This window comes from Drosophila subobscura, chromosome A, assembly GCF_008121235.1.
Source record: "Drosophila subobscura isolate 14011-0131.10 chromosome A, UCBerk_Dsub_1.0, whole genome shotgun sequence".
In the NCBI taxonomy this organism is placed as follows: domain Eukaryota; kingdom Metazoa; phylum Arthropoda; class Insecta; order Diptera; family Drosophilidae; genus Drosophila; species Drosophila subobscura.
The window spans coordinates 6,752,331-6,772,529 of NC_048530.1; the positions used below are offsets into that span (position 1 = coordinate 6,752,331).

At 47.0% G+C, this 20,199-nt stretch overlaps 1 protein-coding gene across 12 annotated transcripts in view; it reads right to left on the reverse strand.

Annotated features, from left to right (window-relative positions):
* The window catches only part of LOC117903818 (uncharacterized protein CG43867), a 105,610-nt gene that overhangs the window by 2,404 nt on the left and 83,007 nt on the right, over positions 1-20,199 (reverse strand). For 3 of the 12 annotated variants that reach the window (XM_034816258.1, XM_034816262.1, XM_034816269.1), the window contains 7 exons: positions 3,861-5,406; positions 2,757-3,166; positions 2,263-2,685; positions 1,916-2,198; positions 1,739-1,851; positions 1,474-1,683; positions 172-267 (listed from right to left, as the gene is read on the reverse strand). In XM_034816258.1, coding sequence (XP_034672149.1) covers positions 172-267; positions 1,474-1,683; positions 1,739-1,851; positions 1,916-2,198; positions 2,263-2,685; positions 2,757-3,166; positions 3,861-5,406 — 3,081 coding nt within the window. Of the gene's footprint in view, positions 1-171; positions 268-1,473; positions 1,684-1,738; positions 1,852-1,915; positions 2,199-2,262; positions 2,686-2,756; positions 3,167-3,860; positions 5,407-14,421; positions 15,197-20,199 lie in introns of those variants that run through there. The other 9 variants (XM_034816265.1, XM_034816267.1, XM_034816270.1 and 6 more) reach the window with 8 other exon arrangements.

Below are 20,199 nucleotides of genomic sequence, written 5' to 3' on the forward strand. Positions count from 1 at the left end.
GGTGGTAGATTTTTGTTATCGGTTAGACTGTTAGTTGTGGTTAAGGTTAGTATTTTCTTTTGTGAGGTTAGAGTTAGGTTAAACGAACTACTGGAATCGAACACAACTGTACGTGTACAAACAATAAGAGGAAAACAACGAAAGAGAGACGATAGATTTTCCCCGTCATACCTGAATGGATGTGGGCGAACTGCCATTGGCATGGGCATTGCCCGCCTGTTGGGTATCACAGGTGAACAGGCTTTGGGTGGCGCACAACAGTAGTTGCTGTAATAAGTGTTCGTCAAAGAGTCATCGGTCGGTGGTGGGTACGCAGTGTTGGGAAACGTGGTTCGTGAAACAAATTTCGTTTGTCACAAAAGACACACACATCAATCAATCAATCAATCAATCGAATTCGCAATTCAAAGAAAATAAGGAATAAGGAAGAGAAGCCATCATCAATCATCAATCATCATCAGTTTGTTTTTCTTTCAGTTTTCTGTGGTTACTCAATCATCAATGTAATTCAGTGTTCATCAGTGTTTTTGATGTGTGTTTTGTTGTTCAGTGTTGTGTAACGTTTAAGCTTCAAACAATTAACGGCATAACGAACAAACGAACGAACGAAGGAACGAACGAACGAACGAACGAATCAGGCAAAATCAGAGAGATAGAGAGCAAGAGAGCGAGAGAGCAAGAGATGGAGGCATTCAAAGCGAAAACAAATGATATGGAAAAATACTCTAGTAACACTGAGCGTTAAAACTATGCGCACTGCTGGCTGATGTTCTGTTTTTTGATTGTTTTTTGAGTTGTTGTGGGTTGTGGATTGTGCCTGTGATGGTTCTGTGGTTCTATGTTGTTTTTTATGTATGTACAATTTACAGCAAATACTTTATACAGATTGGTATAACAGATATACTACCATATATATATCTAAATGATGTGATATATATACAGATATGTATGCAGTATGTATGACAGTTATGGGGGAAATTCATTGTCTGTCTGCTACAAAAACGAAACTTATGAAACTTAAAGCATGATGAAAACGTTCTCGTAGTTAGATTTAGGCATGCTAATGATATGTTGTTGCTTAGATATTAGTTAGTATGTGTTATTTATATGTGTAATAGCTCTCTCTTGATTTCTTTTTTTTTCTGTTTCATTGATAAGCGGAGCAAACAATATTAGCAGATGTGGCATGTGGCATGGCATTTGGTGGTACCTCACATTTCACCCAGTCTGGATGGTGTTTTCTTTTTCGGGGGGGCGCAAGTTTTTGTAAGTTAGTAGGGCATTGCTTTTCAATGGACGGGGGGTAAGAACACACTACATCAAAACAAAAACCAACTAGTTCTTGGGGCAGGTCGGGTTGGGGAGGCATTCAACTAAACATTCTTTTTGGTGGATCGGGTTACGGGTGGAACATTTAATGGGGGGCTTGGGATGCATGGGGGATGTAAGAAGCTTTGCAACTGAAAAACTTACGCGCGTTTGCTTGCCCAGCTTCTTGTTTACCTGGACGCCGACACTGAGCTTTTGGCCCATGTGCCGGGAGGTCTGCTTGATCAGTATGCAGATCATCTCCGTCTGCAGCTCGGGCATGTCCAGCGAATGCTGAAGTGCATTCTGGGCCAGCACCACATGGTAATCGATGCCCGGCTGGTTCACAGCCACCGACATGAACAGCTGAATGCTCTGGAGAGGAGTAGAGGATCAGTTTGGGTTTTCTTCAGCCATCCCTCTGGCTTACCTTGAACAGCTTAATGGCCTCCGGCTGCATGGTCTCCGTGTGCATCGATGTGAGCGGTGCCGTGATGGCATCTTTGGTGTGTAGCAATATCGGATGACGCCACAGAACGCAACCTGAAAGGGATAAATCAAAAGAGGAATGAGTCTTGCATTAGCTGTAGATTGATTGGGATCTCACTTGGATCTCCATCTGTCTCCATGAGCTTCTGCACGAGCTGCTCGTACTGGGTGCCAGCACTGGGCCCGCCGCCAGAGACCACCGTCAGGTGGTAGAGCCAATTGTCGCGCTCCGGCTTGCCGGACAGGATCAGGTATGTGGGCCCCTGGTGTGCCGGATAGATGGCAACGGTGAGTCGAGCCTGGTCCTGGGCAGCATCCTCGCGTTCCTCCGAATCAGAGTCCGAGACGTGTTCCACCTCCTCGACGCGTGCATCGCGCATATTGATCTGTCCCAGGGGATTCTAGATGGCATCGAGAGGACAGTGTTTAGTATTTGCTCGGAAGGGAATCTCCCAACGGACTCACCGTCTCCGCTGGCGCTTTGAAGTAGAGGAACATCTTGCCGAGCAGCACACACCAACACTTCTTGGCATGGCCGTTCTTCACCTTCGTCACCCAGCCCTGCACCGTGGGCTTCTGGTCGTCGCGGCTGAGCAGCAGCTTGGTCGCATTCCGACGCTGCACGTTCTGCAGGACTCGGATCCAGTCGTCCATGGTGGCATGGGAGTCGGCCGTCAGGTAGTAGACCTTCTTCCCGGTGTCTATCTCGAAGGTGGAGGCTCCCTCCGCCCGGTTGATGCGGCAAGCCTCGTCCAGCTGGATCTGCCCCTGCGGCTTTCGCTGCACATCGTGCTGGCTCTTCCAGTAGTTCAGTGAACCGTTCTTCAGGACGAACCAACGCTTGCGCCACGTCTTCAGCTTGCCACCCAGCTTGGCCAGGTGACCCATCTGAAAGAAAGGATTGAGATAATAGCTGGGTAAGAAGAGTTCTTCGGTGAGCATTCTCTGGCTCGACTTACCTTCTCCAGGGACTCAATCTTCTTGCTGGGTGAGTCGACGTACGAGGCGCGCATCAGAAGCGACGGCATCGAGGCATCCATGCAGGTGGACTCCGAAACGGCATCCGGGGGCAGGGCGTAGTCGTCCGAGAGGCCTGATTCAAAGGAAAGATCTGAAATTACTGTGCCACGCATGTGCTGGGTACTGGATGCAGAGGCGATGCAACGTGGTGCAACGATCGGTGGCACTGGTAGCCGCAGTGTAGCCGTGGCCGTGGTAGCAGCCTGATGGGCACGAGGCAGCGTGCCCTGTGGCAGGAATGTCGGTGACAGCGTCAGCGTCAGCCCCTGGTGGGGCAATGTGTGGTGATGGTGCATGTGGAAATGCTGTGGCTGTGTGGATGTGGATGTGCGTGGCTGGAGGTGGTGGACTGTGCGGTGGTGCGGTGTGAGTGGATGTGGCGGATGGAGCGGGTTAATGTCGGTTACGGATCGGTTGAGTGGTTGGTTGATGGGTTTAGATAGTTGAGATGGTTTTTGATGGGCAAAAGTTGTCGCAAATTGTTAGTTTCTTGTTCAATTAGTTTTATTTTGTTCTAGGTTCTAGGAGGAGCGGGAGAACTGGGAGGTAGCAAGGAATAGGGAAGTAGGAAGAACAGGCAACATTTTAGCAGGAATCATGGGATACGATTAGTGGAAGAAGGAAGTAAGTTAATGGAAATTGAACTAAAGGTGGAGCAAACTAGCAAATTGCAAGAGCAGCAAGCAGTAGAAATAATAAGGAAGGTTGAACAGAAATACTGTTCACAAAACTGAATTGGAAATGGAACAAACTGTACTCAAAATTGCATGATACAATTTTGAAAACAAATGAAAATGATGTTCCGAAAGTGGGACTGAAATTCTGGATAATTGTTACAGGTGGGGGAGTGTGGATTAAGACTCGGGATCGTATAAGGATTGAAGGTGCTGTGTGTTAGTTGCAGGACATCCTCCTGAGGTGTGGGGTTACGATACCTACGTTCTACGGGGCTACCAGGCTACCAACAAGAGACAGTCTCGCGACTGCTGCTGCAGGGTCTACTGTTGGGGGGAGGCAGGGTCTGACAACTGTTGGGTACATACCACGCGGCTTGGCATTCTTGGGGCTCTCGGAGCCACTGCGCTTCGCGGGACTGAGGCTCGAGGAGGTCTTCAGGCTCTTGGAGGGGCTCGAGGCGCTGCCGGAGGTGGAGGTCTCCGTGTTGTCCGTGCTGCTGGAGTTGTGCGAATTGTGGGTGAGCATCACGGCATGGTCCTCCCCATCGCTGGAGTCGTCGCTCGAGTCGCCGGTGAAGGGCATCGAGCGGATCTGGGAGGCCCGTCCCTTCACCGTTGCGTACACGGGCACCGAAATATCACAGAAGCCGCCGCTGGCGGTTTGTTGCTGCCGCGTTGGCGGCTGCGGTGTGCCCGGTGTGCCGCTGCTTCCCAGTGTTCCATTGCCATCGCCTCCCGTGCCCGTGATCGTACCCGTGCCTGTGCCATGCCTGTGTCCATGGCCGTGTCCCCCATGGCCATGGCCGTGTGTGCCGTGGCGGGACCTTCCGTTAGACAGGGTATTGTTGGCGGCTGCATCGGGCTCGTGGCTGGCGGTGCTGTCGGCCGTGCTGGTGCCCGTGCCAGGACCAGTGCCGGCCAACCCATCGTTGGCCACCTGGTAGATCTTGGCCTCCCAGCTGGGGAAGCGGTGCAGTGGCGGTGTCGGTGGCCGTGGCACGCCCAGGTCGCTGGTGGTTGTGGTGGTGGTGCTGCTGTTTCCGCCGCTGGCCATCAGCGCGGGATTGTTCTTCATCCAGGCGGGCAGCTTCTCGCACGAGGGCGTGTAGATCTCCGCATAGTCGTGGGCCGTGTCCGTGTCGGAGCTGTCCGGCCGTGGCAGCGATCCACCGCCGGCTGCCGCAGCAGCTCCTCCCAGCGAGGGCGCCTTGCTGGAGATGCTGGAGAGGGGGGCCAGGGTGAGGCCGTCGACGGCTGCCACCAGATTGCGCTCGAGCTCCTGCGGCTCCATCGAGAGATTGCGTCGGTGCTGGTGGTGTGGATACGAGCTGGTCAGTGGCCGACTGATGATCTCCTGCGAGGGATCGAGGCTCTCGCTGCGCCTGCGCGTCTCCGCAGTTCCGCCGGCAAAGTCCTGCACGTCCAAGCTCAAACTGTTCCGCACGGGACCGACGATGCTGTGGCGCTGCGACTGATTGGCGATGTGGTTCTTCAGCAGCTCCAGCTGCTGGTTGCACTTGACGTTCTGCTCGCGCAGCACCTGGTTCTGCTCCTCGAGATCTCGCAGCTTATTGTTCACCCACTCCTTGATCTTGGCTGCCTTCGCCTCGATCTGGCGTGCGTCGTGCAGTCGCAACTGTCGCTGCTCCTCCACCTGGATCTCCAACGAGGTGATGGTTCGCTCAGCCTCTGGTACTCCTGCTGCTGCGGCTGCTAACGCTGCTACTGCGGCTGCAGATGCGGCTGATGATCCTCCTCCTACTCCTGCTGCTGTCGTTTGCTGCTGTTGCTGCTGATGATTGGGGGATTGCTGCTGTTGTTGCTGTTGCTGCTGCTGCTGCGGCTGTGGGTGTGGATGTGGCTGTGCGGGAGGTTTGGGCCACTCACTCAGCCGCTGCTCCATGGCACGCACCTGTAAACACAGAGAGAGAGAGAGAGAGAGGGAGAGTGGGTGAGTAAGATATGGATAGATGCAGGGGAAAATCACATCTTAAAGCCATAATTAAAAGATCTACAGTACATATGTAGGATGTGTTTTAGGATTTTCTGCTGTACGTTTTCTTACACATCCGTAACAGTTGCATTGTTCTCTTCAGGGCAGCAGCTGTAACGTGACAACAGAACTGTTAACACAACAGGCTAGCAGCCTGTTAACGCGCTCCCCATTAACAGCCGCTCCCGGTTGAAGCCCACTGTTAACGCTCTCTGAGAGCGCGCTCGTGCTCGCTCTCACGATCCAAACGGCTCTCAAGCGGCTTCAGCACGCAAGCTAAAACGCACCTTACAGTTAATTCCGCTTTAATCCCCATTGCAAGCGTTCGTGAATTTGCAAGCAGTGCAATTGAAAGCAGTTTTATTGTAGTTCTCGAAAGTCGTGTGCAGAAACTGTTTTTCTCAGTGCAGTGCACAGTCTCCGCTTTCTGTGGAAAAGTTTTACAGGCAAAAACTTTTCCAAATTAAATTAAATTCACACGAAAGCCACGACAAAGTCGCTGGGCTGCTCCTTTGGCTGGTAAGACGAGTGGCTCCCTGGCTCACGGGGTCCCGGGGTCCAATGGCAGCGTCTAATGGTAACACATGACCCCCGTCGTGGGATTAGATGCAGAGAGCCACAGAGGGTGGAGAAGAAGCAGCAAAAGGGTTAGCCCAGAGTTCGATAGGGGAGAGTTCCCTCCTCTTCACTCTGGAACGAAGGAGCTCTGCAGATCTCAAGTGTGTGGCCAGAGAACTTGTGTAATTAACGTAGGAATCCATTGCGACGCAGACCAAACGGGCGACCATTTAACACTCGGCGACGCGGAATGAGACCGAGACACGCCATTGCCATGCCATGCAGGGGCATCTCCCTTCAGCCGATACGAATGTTTTTATGGTTACACAACAATTTGCAACTAATGCAACTGCCACAAGGATCGAATGAAGAAAGAGGGTAGCAGAGGAGGGTGAAGTACGGAGGCGACAGGAAAGAAATAACTTCATTTGGCACGAAAGGAAACCAAACTGACAACTAAACAAAGCCGGAAGCCAACAGAAGCAGGCGGAGGAGCAGGAAATGTAGCAGAATGGGGCACGAATGGGGAGCGGACAGGCAGCAGGAGAAGAAGGTCAAGGAATCAAAGCGGAACGAAGGCCTTTTTATATGTTTTTTCTAATAAAAGCCACAGACTAGCACACCATCAAGAGCGGCAAGATGTACAAGAGAGTGGATAGAAATTGGAGGAAACAAAAGAAGGAAATGAGTTAGAGCGGCAGCCGCTTGTGTGCCATCCAGACCCATCAGGAGAAGCGAGAGGAGGGCAAGGGGGACAGTCCCTGCGGTCTTCCGGGACCTGTCGGCACCTATCGCATTATTAGTTGGGGCATTGGCATCGGGTGTCTAGCCACAAAATGGGTCAATTGCTTAATGTTCGCTGTTCCTGCTGTTCGCTGTCGTCGGGTCCTTGCCACCGCTTGTGGCATGCGGATAAAAATAGATAAACCGCCAAAAATAACAAGCTCCGAGCATGCCACTCCTGCCTACTGCCTCCTGCCTGCTCCAGCTGCTGCTGCTGCCACGCATATAAAATGCCATGTTTACGCCTCTCCTGACACGAGGATATGACCCATGGAGATGCAGAGATACGCGGACCTCAGACAGGTACACGGCAGGACATGAGTTATGGATAGTCCTTCTGCTTCGTCAAGGGAGGAGGAGGAGCAACCAATCCATATTTATGGTTTCATTTGAGGTGGGAGCGACTTTCTTAAGCGCTTTAATCGCCGATGAATTACCCGAATGTTGGCAATAGCAGAAATCGGAGATAGATAAGCCGGAGAGGTGCGAGGAAGAGAAAGGCCAGAGTAAAAGAAGAAGTGGTGAAGCCTTTTCATTTTGGGCAAAGTTTTGCCATAAAATCTGACTGCGCCTAGGACCGCTTTTGGCCAAAAACTTCTGCCAAAGAAAAAGGGAGTGCCAGTGCCAGTGGCAATGGCTTCTTTAATGGCCCCAGCAGCAGTGCAAAGTTCAGCTGCAGTCCCCGTTGCATCCTGCCTGCATCTCCAGCCAAAACATGATTCACACGAATGAAGCGCACAGGACATTTAGGCGTGCGAAAAACTTCTTGGGGCAAAAGAACAAACAAAGAACAAATCGGAATCACTAGAAAGCAGACACCATCGAGGGGAGAATGAGCACGAGCAGGGGCAGGAAGGCAGGAAGGCAGGAGGAGAAGTTTGACTAGGAGGAACTCGAGCTGAAGTAGGAGCAGTAGAATGGAGACGACACTAAGCTGTGACTTTATCTAAATGTGTTTCCCAGACAACGAGGCAGTTCCGGGACCCGTGTCCCAGCTGCCTCTGAATCCATCTCCATCTCCATCCCCAGCAGCTTCGTGTAAGCCATGTCGGAGGCAGCCAAATCCCCAAGATTTTCCTTTATTGGATTCCGTGATCTGTGATTGGTTTTGGGGACACATCCTCCATCCTACACAGCGATGTGCAATTGATTAAGCTGCAGGATACATTATGTACATATGTGCCATACATATACATTTATATGTCCTACGTACAAATGTATTTGTCCCCACTCGAGTGGCCTGTAATCGTGTGTTTGTATAGACATTTATTTGGCCAACAGCTGCCAAGGCTTTGTGTCTGTCAGCTGTCGGCACTGCCACTACAATTGGCCTCAGGTATAGCTTGAGTTGTATCTTAACAATAGAAGACAACTTCGAGATCCCATTGGGTTGATTGAATTGAAGAATGAAACATGCGAATATTTCTTCAAGGAACAAATCAAATTAAAATGATTTTCCCTGAGGATCATTTGGTATAACTATTAATCCATCTATCCGTCTGTGTCTGTAACCCTATCTATATCTTTATCTATAAAATATATATCATCATATTCTTGGTCATGCATTTCATTTTCTCCCTGGTTATCCCTTGCCATTTTCACATCCCGCCACACCAAGAGAAATTCGATTTTTATTGCAGAATGACATTTTTATTGCTGGCTGCACCCTAAATGCCCCGCAACCTGCCACCGCCACCGCCACTGCCACCACCACAGCAGAGGCGCCCCAGCATCTAGCTACCGCGTCATGAGACACGAGGATAGTGCGACGTCTGCCACTTAACATAAATCTCGCATATATTCCGTAAGTCCCATCTCCAAAAAAATAAAGAAAAGAAAAAAGAATCTCCGACAATAATTTGCCCCAACGCACAATCGGATTATGGGCTCCACAAGACGCAGATGAAGACGCTGATGGGGATTGGGGGATGCATGGGGAGGGCTAAAAGAATCTCAATAAAAGAGGAAAATTCCAAACGATAAAAAGATGAATGAATGGATGAGTGAATGAGTAAGCGAACATTTGAATAAAATTTGAATTGAATTTCCAACTAGAGGGAGGCAGGGAGGGAGCGGGAGTGCCTACCCCCATTTGCTGTCTGGGTTTGTCGGGGATACAAATATTATCCAATCCCGAAACTATTCAATGCACTTCACATCATATACTACTCCCATTGCCCCCTTTGTCTGGGTCTGGGTCTCGGTTTTTATTACTAAATGAGCAGACGCAATTAAGCGGGGTTCCTGGGTGGTGCCAGAGGGGGTTGCCATGGTAGGAGGGTTGCCAAGGCGGCAGGAGGTTTAGCAGATGACTAACGACATCGGAGCCATTATGGGGTCTCTGGTCTCTGGCTCTCATATATGTATAAAAACAACGGGGTAGGGAGTTGTCTCTCTGGCATGGGGTTGGGGATGGGTGCCACTGTGTGGATGACTCAATTGTTTGGTGCTGCTGCCATCTGAAAGGGTTTTCCATCCCTGATGGATGATTAATCTGTTTATAATTAAGGCAACTACAGACCACCCCCAGGAGTCCACTAGTTGGGATACAATGAGAGCTCTCTATGCCTTTATGTTGGCATCGCTCCCAATCGAGCACCTGGAATTCTCACTCTGTTGCTAGAGAAATTTCTTTGTACGTTTTCTCGTACATTTCCTTCCTTGCAGACATCCCTCAAAGATTATTATTGGTTTCTACTCCACTGACAAAGAGAGAAATTGAGCAAATAGATTGAACATTCAAAGTCAGCGAAGGGGAAAGCTCTCTTCGTTTTGGGATTGACACTGAGACGTAGATCGTGACGCTACAGGCAATACGCCTCAGAGCTGCAAGACAGCTTCAAGTTTAACAATTTTGTTCAACAAGTTTAAAGAATAAACGTTCTGTGATATGTGATTTTCCCTTTCAGTCAAATCTTCCATAGACATAGAAATAATGGGTATGGATGGATCCTATCTGCAGTGGCAACCTCTGCCCTGACCATCAGCTCACTCTCTTTTTTCCCCCCCTCTTGTTGCGTCCTGCTGGATCTTCAACCGAATTTGATTCTTGGCTCAAGCAATTTGTTAATATTACTCGAATGTGCCGCAAATCAAACAAAGTCCTCCCAGTCCTACCATGCCCCATGGGGCACTTCCTTTACCGCTCTGTGGCAGCCACTCATATTTATATGTGTATGGAAGTGGCGTCTCTGCGAAGAAAAATACACAGAAAATATATGTACATATTATTTGCTTTCTTGTAAATTTCTTTGACTTAGTCCAGAGAGAGAGAGAGAGCAAACAGCTTCCTTTTCCCTTACCCGCACTCTCTGGCTCTCTGGTGTGTGTGTTTTCCAACGTTGCACGACGTTTAATTTGGAGTCATGATTCCATTGTTATTTATAGTCAACAAAGCGGCAGCAAACAGAAGTGGCAGCATCTGAAGCGGCAGCATCAGCATCAGCAGGAGCAGAACCACTCAAGAAAACACTCCATAAAACATTGTAGCCAGAAGACATTCCCCTCCCCCATATGTACATACATAAGAGACGACCATCCCCATGCCCATGCCCAAGCCCATGCCCATTCCCTTTCCCCCCAAAAGGCGGCACGCGCGTCGTCTAGTCTGAGGGGAACTGCTACTTATCGGGCATGCACCATAACCATCCCCAGCTCTGGGAGGATGGGGGAGATTTCTTTAACTGCAGAACGGCATATCTTTATTTTCAGCCATCGACACATACGGACTCCAATGAGAAATCGGAAGAAAGGAGGCAGACTGACAAATTGATTCGGGAATGGGATACCAAAATATCTGCATATATATTCTTCAGATTCAAATATAAGAAGCCAATAAGTGATTTCCAAAAAACGTTAAATGTTACTCGCAGAACATCCTTCATGCAGCGAAACTCTAAAAATTGATTATAGATTCCAGGAGAAACCTTTAGCTGTTGTTGTTCCAGACGTTTGCTTTCAAACGCTCCTCCAGAACTCATACAAGTTTCGCTTTCATTTAGCAGGTCTCGGAGCTCCCCATTATTTCAGATATCTTTCACATTTTCGCAACGTTGGAAGAAACTCTTTGGAAAATTCTGCTGTCGTTTATTTCATTCTTCCCAATAGTTTTCAATAGTTGGTTGGCTGAATTATTTAGCAAGCTTCCCATATGCCAGCTGGTCCTGGCACTATCCGCCTTGAATCCCTTTCGGTTGGTCGTGCTCCTCCATCCTAGGATATCCAAGGGACAATGCTCTTCTCTTGCCTCCTCTGGCTGCTGGGTTTTCCCTCTTTGCTGTGAATGATTTTCCCATTACAGTCAGTGTCAATATTTGCAGCATGTTTTGGCAGCTTTGAAATTGAAAAATGGTGCATGTTTTGCATTATACGACAGGATGGAACGTGGGCTGGATGGCAGCTTCATCATCCTTCTGCATCCAGCTGCTCCCAGCAGTTCTCTCTGCTGTTCCGTGATGCAGCAACAATTACAGCAAAAAGCTGCACGGATGATGTCTGTGCTTCCTTTTAATTACAAGTGGCACTCACTCACGTCCTTCGTCTGCATCCCATTTGATGCCTGCCTGCCACACGCACCTCTGCATCCCATCTCCATTCCCTCCATTGAAGTGTGTTTAAGTGAAGTTCCGCTTTAAGGTTCCATTATCCCCACTGGTTATATATGATCTCAATTTACTTCGTAATGGGATCGAAGGGATGCACCCCTATTCCCATTCATCACTCGCTGCTTCGGGTTCCTCCTAATGGCCAACTGATTTATAATGCAGACACCGTTTGATGTATCTTCTGTTCTGCTACCCATAAAATTACCATCTTAAGCCTTTCTCCCTGTCCCTCCAACGCCCATTCTGGGCGGCCTAACCTAATCAGTTTTATATAAAAAAAAAAACAAGAGAAAAAGTGGAAACAAAGTTTTCCCCGCCATCTGCCAGACAATAAACTAAAACAAAAGTTTATCCGCTTTTGATAAAAGTTTGTGCCTGCCCGGCCTCATCCTGGCTCATCTTTCAACCTACGCATAGCCGCGCATTCGCAGCCTTTCAGGGCTCCTTTCTGGGGTGTCAGTAATTGGCCTGCCCTGGGAAAGAAGCAGCTCCTAATGGAAAAGTCTTCTCTGTGAGCCTGAAGTAACGCCTGATGTTGAGCTGCGATCGCTGTAGGTTCCCTGCAGTCTTCGCTTCAACGCTTTCTTGACCTTCTTCAAAAAGAAAGAAAAACACTTTTCCAACGCGAGCTTTGAGCACTGATTGATGTTGAAGCATCCGCTTTTCTGCTCCTTTGTATGCGTTTCCTTGTGAGCGAAGGACACTCTTTAATGGGTGGGCATTCCGCAGCTACCGGATGGCGTCTGCTGTGCCCCAACTCTGATTCTGACTCCCAGCAGATCTTCAGTTGCATGTCCCGCCTGCACTCCACTTCACTCTGCACTCCACTCGCTGCTGTGCAGCTCAAGCATTTTTGCCACATTGTCGAGAGGCTGCCACTCGAGCACTTTTCTGCAAACAGAAAAGGACAAACAATGTCCAGGAGCTGTCGTGAGCAGTAGCAGGACTCCAGATGGCCGCCGTCGTGTCTGGGATGCCAGTGAAAATAATGGGAAAAATGGAAATTGTAAAATGCGCTGCGATATTGCCGCGCTGCTCAATAACTTTCCTCATTTTGCTTTCTCTCAGCTGCCAAACCCCAAACCCAAAGTCTGGACGTCTGAAAAGGGGAACTGGAACTGGTAGTCGGCTGCTCGGCTGTGCCCGTTCGTGTGCCAACTGCTTGTGACATCAAGAAATGGGTTTGGTTCTTCTTCTGCTTCTAGTAGTATTTTTTTGGGGTGTAAATGGTGTTGTTTTTCCGCTTCACTGGCGCTGTGCAACGGCAGAAAGAGCGAAAGAGAGGGCGTAGGCATCCCCCGCCTTCCATTTGATTCCCATTCCCAATCTGGCTTCGGAACAATGGGTGTAGCTTCGCTCCGCCTTCGCTCTCCATTCTCCACGATTCATTAGCCAGCTGCCAATGGCCAGGAACCAGTAGCCAGTCAGTGACAGGGCAGGGGGAAGCTTTAATTATGGAAACCCCACAAATCTCAAACCCCCCCAATTGCCGCTTCATATTGCACTTTGTTGTCGACGCGCCGAGCCGAGCCGCGCCGCGCCGCCTGTTGTTGGTTTTTTACAAAAGGATACCCTTTCAGAAGGATATTCCCAGAGAGCAGAGTGCACAACTATTCCCTTTATTATCAACAAACATTTTTCTGAAAATCTTTCAGCAGTGTGTTCGCATCTTCGACTTTCCCGTTTGTCAAAGATTTCTTTGCCATTTTTTGTTTCGCTTTTAATTTAGAGAAAAGGCTTTGTTGCAAGTAGCAGACTGGTGGCAGGAGGGGGCAGAGGGAGGGCGCAGAATAAAACTTGCTTCGGAAAATGACAAAAAGTGCATTCAAGTGTAAGTCTCCTTTCTGCCTTCTCCCAACTCCTACTCCGGGTCCGTCTGTCTGTCATTGGGTAGAGAGAAAGGTGTTGGGGTGGTGATGGCAAAACTTTGGTCTTCGATCAAAACTCGTTAACGTGACCTTTTCCCTGCTTCATTGTCGAACCAATTAAGCGTGAAGAGAACAGAACAGAATCTTCGCCAGGCGAACCATTCACCCAGCAGAGACAACAGAGAAATGGACAACAAGAGTGAGGCAAGGAGATGTACAAACTTGTAAGCAATTAAAAACATTTTCTGTCTTTTCCACAGCTCCCCCCGCCTAACCGCTACTCGCTCCATTCGCTCCATCCAATGCTCTTCCATAAATATTAGATTTTTATGAAGCATTCGCGACGACTGCTCACAGCTGGGGCCACCAACACGTAGCCCTAACAGCAGCAGCAGCAGCCGACAGTCACTGTGAGGAAGGGAGCCACAGGCAGGAGTAGATGGAGTTGGGCATCTGAGGGCAAAGGACTGCCTGACACTACTCGTAGATATTCATCATAAAGAATCCAAGTATATTGCTCTCGAAGCGTGCTGTTCCCAGTTCATTATTCGAGCCAAAGAGACTTCCAGATTCTCGATTTCTCGATTTCTCAAGATGAAAGCAGCGACAAATGCGACAGATGCGTAGATTATGTTCTATTAATGGTTGCATCCATTCAAATTTATAGATACCATAATTCAGAAGCAGGAAAAATGTCATTTATTATAAGGAAAAGCAGAACAAATAAATTGCCCATTCATTAGTCGAATTTGTAGCCAAGAAGGAGCACATTCCGATTGGATTCTCGAGAGTTGGATAATCTTGAAGGAGTATCAAAAATGTACATATAAAGATAAACCGCAAAGGAAGCGTAGCGGGACTTTGATCAAAAAAGTATTTCAAATAAAACCAAGCACATAAAAAAGATACATAAAAAAATACACATCACAAAATCCAAATTGGTTTCTAATCAGAATGTGGTTTTCAGGAGGTTTTCGTGTTTCTTTCTTGAAGATTTCTTAAGAGTTGTAATAAAAGAGAACCGTCACATATTAGATCACTCTCTAAGTACACCGTAAATGCATGCATCTGTCCCTTAGTTATTTCATTATTTAATTCTTTAGTCCCATTCGTATACCTACTTTTTGGGCGTGCTGTGGGCTGGCCCTGCTGCATTGCGAATTTCTGTATTTTCGCCATTTTTGATGGATTAAACATATGTGTATCTGCGTTTTCTTTTTTGTTTTGTTTGCCTGAATCACTCACTGAATGGAGAGTCTTATAAGATCAAAAAGGTTCATTGCCACTGGCACTGGCACTGGCACACAGGGGTTAACTTTCACATCCACTCCCTATTCAACGTTGCTCACTGTTGTTCTCGGGGTTGGGGGTTGGTTTGGCCGACCAACTATTCCGACAATTCCTTTCGAGGCACCACTCGAAATACTACAAATATTTCGCGAGAGGAGAAACCGGTTTCCGCGCCGGGCCAGGCCAGGCAAGGTAAGGCAGGGTGGGAGGACAAGGCGCCTGCTGCCTGATCCTCAACGATAGCGAAGGGTTGGTTTTAGTTTTAGTTTCGGTTTCAATTTCAGAATTCTTTACTTCCACTCCTGAATTTGTTAATTTAACACAAATATTTTTAAGAATAGATCTTTAGACACACACAACAACAAAAAGAATCGGAGCCGCGTATGGTAATCCACCGACGCGCTTTGAATAGAAGTAGCTCCGATTTTTCCGAATTACAAATTATCCGATCGAACCTTCTATATTAATAGATTAATTTTGTTAAGTGATATTTTATCGTGAGATTTTCTTTATGGCTTATTGTCAATTGTCAACTTTCAGCGGACTATTCTGACTTCTGAGCAAAATACTCGACATATTTATGTTGTTTCCTTAGCCACAAAATGAATCAGTGGCCAAGCCAGAGACTTATATTATTTATTTATTTTTTCTTAATTTTGTGGGAAAAGAAACTTCTGCCCGACACTACGTTGTGTTCTTGTTGATTGTCGGTTTTATTTTGAACCAAAAATTATTGTGGATACGATACGATACGGCGACGATTTGAAATTGAAATGCGCGCAACTTTGGTTTGCTTTTTCCCTTATCCATACAAACTTATTCCCTTATCATAGGAAGGGACGGAAACAGAGGATGGAAAGTAAGGTGTCGACAACGGGTAAATACGTCACACAAAATTCAGGCTTGCAATGTAAATTACACCCTGAACTTTCACCCCGTGATGAATCCTCTCATTTTTGCGTCTCATATGAGCAGTTTGAGTCTGGACATGTTTGTGCTCATTTTTGCGTGGCTATGCTGAGTTGGTTTGTGCCACCTCAGGTTGGAAATGTCAATTTGTGTACCCTTTTTGATATGTTTTAAGATCCATGTTAATAAATGGCATGGAAGCCCCCCGTTTTGCTTGTGCCGTTACAAATTTCAAAGATTGGGGGCGAGGCCGTTTGTTTCAAATGCGACCGCCTCAGATGTTGCTGGTGTTTCAAATGTTGCGCGGCATCAAAACGTGTTGCGGACGAAGAAGAAGGGTGTGGACAACGGGCAGAACGGGCGGAAAAGAGTATGAAAGTTTCTGTACCCTGTGCGCTTTATTTACAGTTAAAATACAAATGTACATACATACATATGTACATATATTCATTTTTGCATAGCTAATATGGTGCTGGCGCAGTAATTTATTTCTCTCAACATCTCCTTAATATTTTACAGTTTCTTTGCAAGTTTCATTCAAAATATCATATTGCTTAGGAGAAGCAGAGAGTAAGAAAGAAGTCACCTTACAATTTACAATGCTTGTTATCTGCTGAAAAAACTTCTATGCTGCGTTTTATATCTATTTCTTTTTGGGCATAAATTCGTACAGAAAGCTCACCTTTATGGCAACAACAAAACGCAGTACAAAATAGAGTTAGGTTCCGTTATAATATCAAAAAAGCTCATGCGCCTCTTAATGCAGAACGACATAACTGAGCTTACATTAGTAGTCAATGACATCTTAAAAGGGCATGAGAGCTCCAAAATCATTGATTTTTTTTGCGTTTTAGCTTAAAACCAAATTTAAAGTGAGTTTATTGTTATAATGTGGTGTTTCATGTTCAAAACAAGTTTATTTTCAATAGAATGTCTCAAAGCCGATATCTTTCCAATGAAGAGCGTACAAAAATGGTATGCTATCGTGAAATTGGGATGCCACTACAGCAAATCGCTAGCAAAATGAACAGAAGCTATTATACTGTTCAAAAATTTTTGAAAGATCCAGAAAACCACGGAAAAAAACCTCGATCGGGTCGCCCCCCACTACTGCAAGAGCGTGACAAGCGCCGTATAAGAAGCATAGCGGTAAAAGAAAACCACAGCGCAGCCCAAATTTGCCAAGAACTGGCTCTCCCAATATCAAAGCGTCGAGTGCAACAAATTTTGAGGGCAGATCTAAACGTTTCATACGAAAAAAAACTAGTCAAATGTCAGCTACTTGCTCGACATAAAGTTGCCCGCATTGAGTTTGCACAAAATCACAAGTTTTGGGACTTGGAGTGGCAAAATATTATATTCAGTGGTGAACAAAAATTCAATTTAGATGGTCCAGATGGATACCAATATTACCAAAAAATTCCTAGAAATTCTCAAGGAGGGTCACTAATGGTGTGGGCTGCATTTGGCTTTGCTGGAAAGAGTCCAATATGTTTCGTTACCCCCAAAATGAACTCGGAGAAATATGTTCAAATATTGGACGAAGTTCTTGTCGATTTTGGGGAAGCGCATTATGGAGATTCCTGGATTTTTCAACAGGATAATGCCGCGATCCACGTGTCAAAGTACTCAAAAACATATTTTGAAGACCGAAAAATTCCGCTTTTAAAATGGCCAGCAAAAAGTCGTGATCTCAACCCTATTGAAAACCTTTGGGGCATACTTTCTGCCAAAGTTTACATGCACGGAAGGCAATTTACCACAGAACAAGAGTTGAAAGAGGCAATAGTAAAGGAGTGGGCGGCATTGGATGTATCCTTACTCCAAAAATTGATCCTTTCAATGCCAGGACGCATTACAAAGGTTTTAAATGGCAAAGGAGACCACATTTAGGCAATTGAATACCCTTTAAGAATTTTAAATATAAGTACATTTAAGAAAATAACATTCTAATGAAATTATAAGTTCACTTATTTCGTTCCGGAAAATATTCATTTAATTAATTAAAAATATTTCAAATGTATACAAAACTTTCTTTGGCCTTTTTTGACTTGTTATTTTGTTGACTTTAATATAAAAGTAAAGAAATTTGAAAATTGTATAAGGGTTTTTATGTTTGTAAGGTGACTTCTTTCGCGCACCTTATTACATGGGAATTCCAGATCAGCAGGCCACTCAGCAGCAGCCCCTACACATACAACAGATGCATTCTTTCACTTCTAAGGCACTAGATCTCTTATTACTGTACTCGTATTAAATAAACAACATGAAAAAGCAATCCGAAGTGTTTCTCTTCCTTCGTGGTTCTGCGACACTTCTTTAAGATTTGTTTGTTTTTGAATGGGAAAAACAAACAAATTAATCTATGTACCGCTCTCGATGTTCTCCCCGAGCTCGTGGCTTAGAAGGCGGTGGCGGGGCTTTGATTACATTGAGAGTGAGGGGATGCCAATGGGTTCATTTGACTGTCAGGGCGAGAGAGAGAGGAGGATATCATTCTGACCCCCATGAGTCATGTGCCCTGAGATCCGAGATGGATGAAAGTGCGTGTCATGTGGAGTCCGCCGGATCACAGTCAGTGTCAGACCCGACTCCTGTGGGGGGTGGCGCGGAGATGCTTGTTACTTGTCAGATTAGATCTAGGGTGTGGGCGGCGGCGCCACACAATTTATCTCTGTTCCGCCTCATGCCTCCTGCTACTGCTGCTGCAACAACGTTACTACTTGTGTGGATGCTACTTTTTTTTGCCACACATAATAAATGTAACATGTTGCTTCGGATCCCAGGACTCCAATGCTGGCACTGCCACTGCCACAGCCACTGCTGGCTGCCTCTCTGGCTGATTGTTTGCGGTTGGCGTTAACAATTTGCCTGATTAAATGACAGGAATAGGGAGAACAGGAGCAAAACCAGAAGCAGGAGCGTGAGCGAGAGCCTGATGACTCAGCTCCATTGTCATACGTCAGGGCACCAGCCGGCGTGAAGAAGACGCCAGCGAAACTCCACAGCAGACTGAATGGCAGCCAAAACAGAAGGAAGCGACAGTGTTTCCCTCTCTTCCGCTCTCCCGCTCTCACTCTTCGGTGGGGTGAATACAGAAGATTGGTACTTTGAAAGAACTTTTAAACCCAGGAGACATCAATCAAAGAGCGTTGCAGATGGAGAGACCACTCAGGAAACAGGTTCCTGATCGGGAAAGCCTCCTTGAGCTGCCAGAGGTGCCTCGGTCTATACCTCCCATTGAGTTGGATGACCCGTGAGCATTATTCTCATCATCATCATCCGGATATCTATCACATCATTCACAGCCGGCAGCAGCCGCGAGTCGCCACCTAAAGTCGCGACTTCTTTGGGGCTATTTATAAATATTTATGTGGCCCCCAACCCCAAAAGTCAACGCAAGCAGCCGACTGTCGACTCTCGTGGTCCATCATCGGCTGCGGCGGGCGGCGGCTGCCTCATCAGAAGAGCAGTCCGCCAAATGATGTCGTCGACTCACTGATGCTGATGAGTTTAAAATAAAGAAAGCCTCGGCGGAGAAACCACTTAGATCGGGCAAATGGAGTCAGTCCGAGATGGAGATGCAGACGAGGCCAGAGCAGCACATAAAGCGCATTACATTTTTCAAATGTGCATCAGGGAAGGGAGAGTGCCACTGCAACTGCTACAGCGACTAAGGTATGGAGTGTGGGGCATGTGGGCGCCCAAGATGCGGAGGCTTTGGCTCCACAGCGAAAGTGCCACGACCAAAGACGAGGGGCACTACTCCGATGACGGATGCATGCATCATTAATTCAACCAGAAACAATGTTCAAAACAACAAAAAACACACTCACAGAAACCGAGATCCAACGCCAACGCTTTGCCACTTTTTGCTGCTCTATGAACTCCCAGCTTCTCCTCCTCCTCATGCATATTCACAGTGCACTCGCTGTTCAGTGAATGCGACTGAATGCATCCCCTTTATTTGTCATTTATTTTCTCATAATAAAAACTATCATCTTTGAGTTTTAATAGCTAAGAGTGGAGGGAATTTTGCAGCAGAGAAGAGCCCAACGAGAGTAGAATAAGTAGTAGAGAAATACTTATGATCTACAGATCATTGCAGCACTACTATAAATATTTTCTACTGTGTAGAATCCACATAATAACTTCGGGCATAAAAACACCATTCAGTTCACCTTCAGACATGGGTAGAAATGCAGTTCGTTGATTGATTCCCAATGGAACTGGTATCTGAGATTGCACTTCTCTCTCTTTGTTGTTTAGATTATGATCAAATAAATTCAAACTGAATGAATGAAAGATGATAGGTGAGGTGAGTGATGCGCCCGCAAGCTATTGGTTTGAGAGTATCCCCGAGTTCATTTGGGTTAAATGGCCTACAAGAGCCAGTGGCAAATGCAATTAATATTGTGGCCCACTTCCAGCTGAATGCGGCACGGAACTGCCACTGCATTTCCATATCTTTGTATCTTTTTATCTTTGCATCTGTGTATCCGTTTGTGTCTGGCGCTTCTAATCAATGCACCACAACGAGATAAATGGCCACTGTCTGGGGGCAGCCACAACGGCAGCCAGGAAGCGACCACGTGCCCGGCTTGTGCCTGGGCCATCCATCAACGGGCTGCTGCTGGATCCTCCTCATGACGAATGTGTTGTCTCACGGATGCGCTGCGGCACCCACGTTAATGGAATCT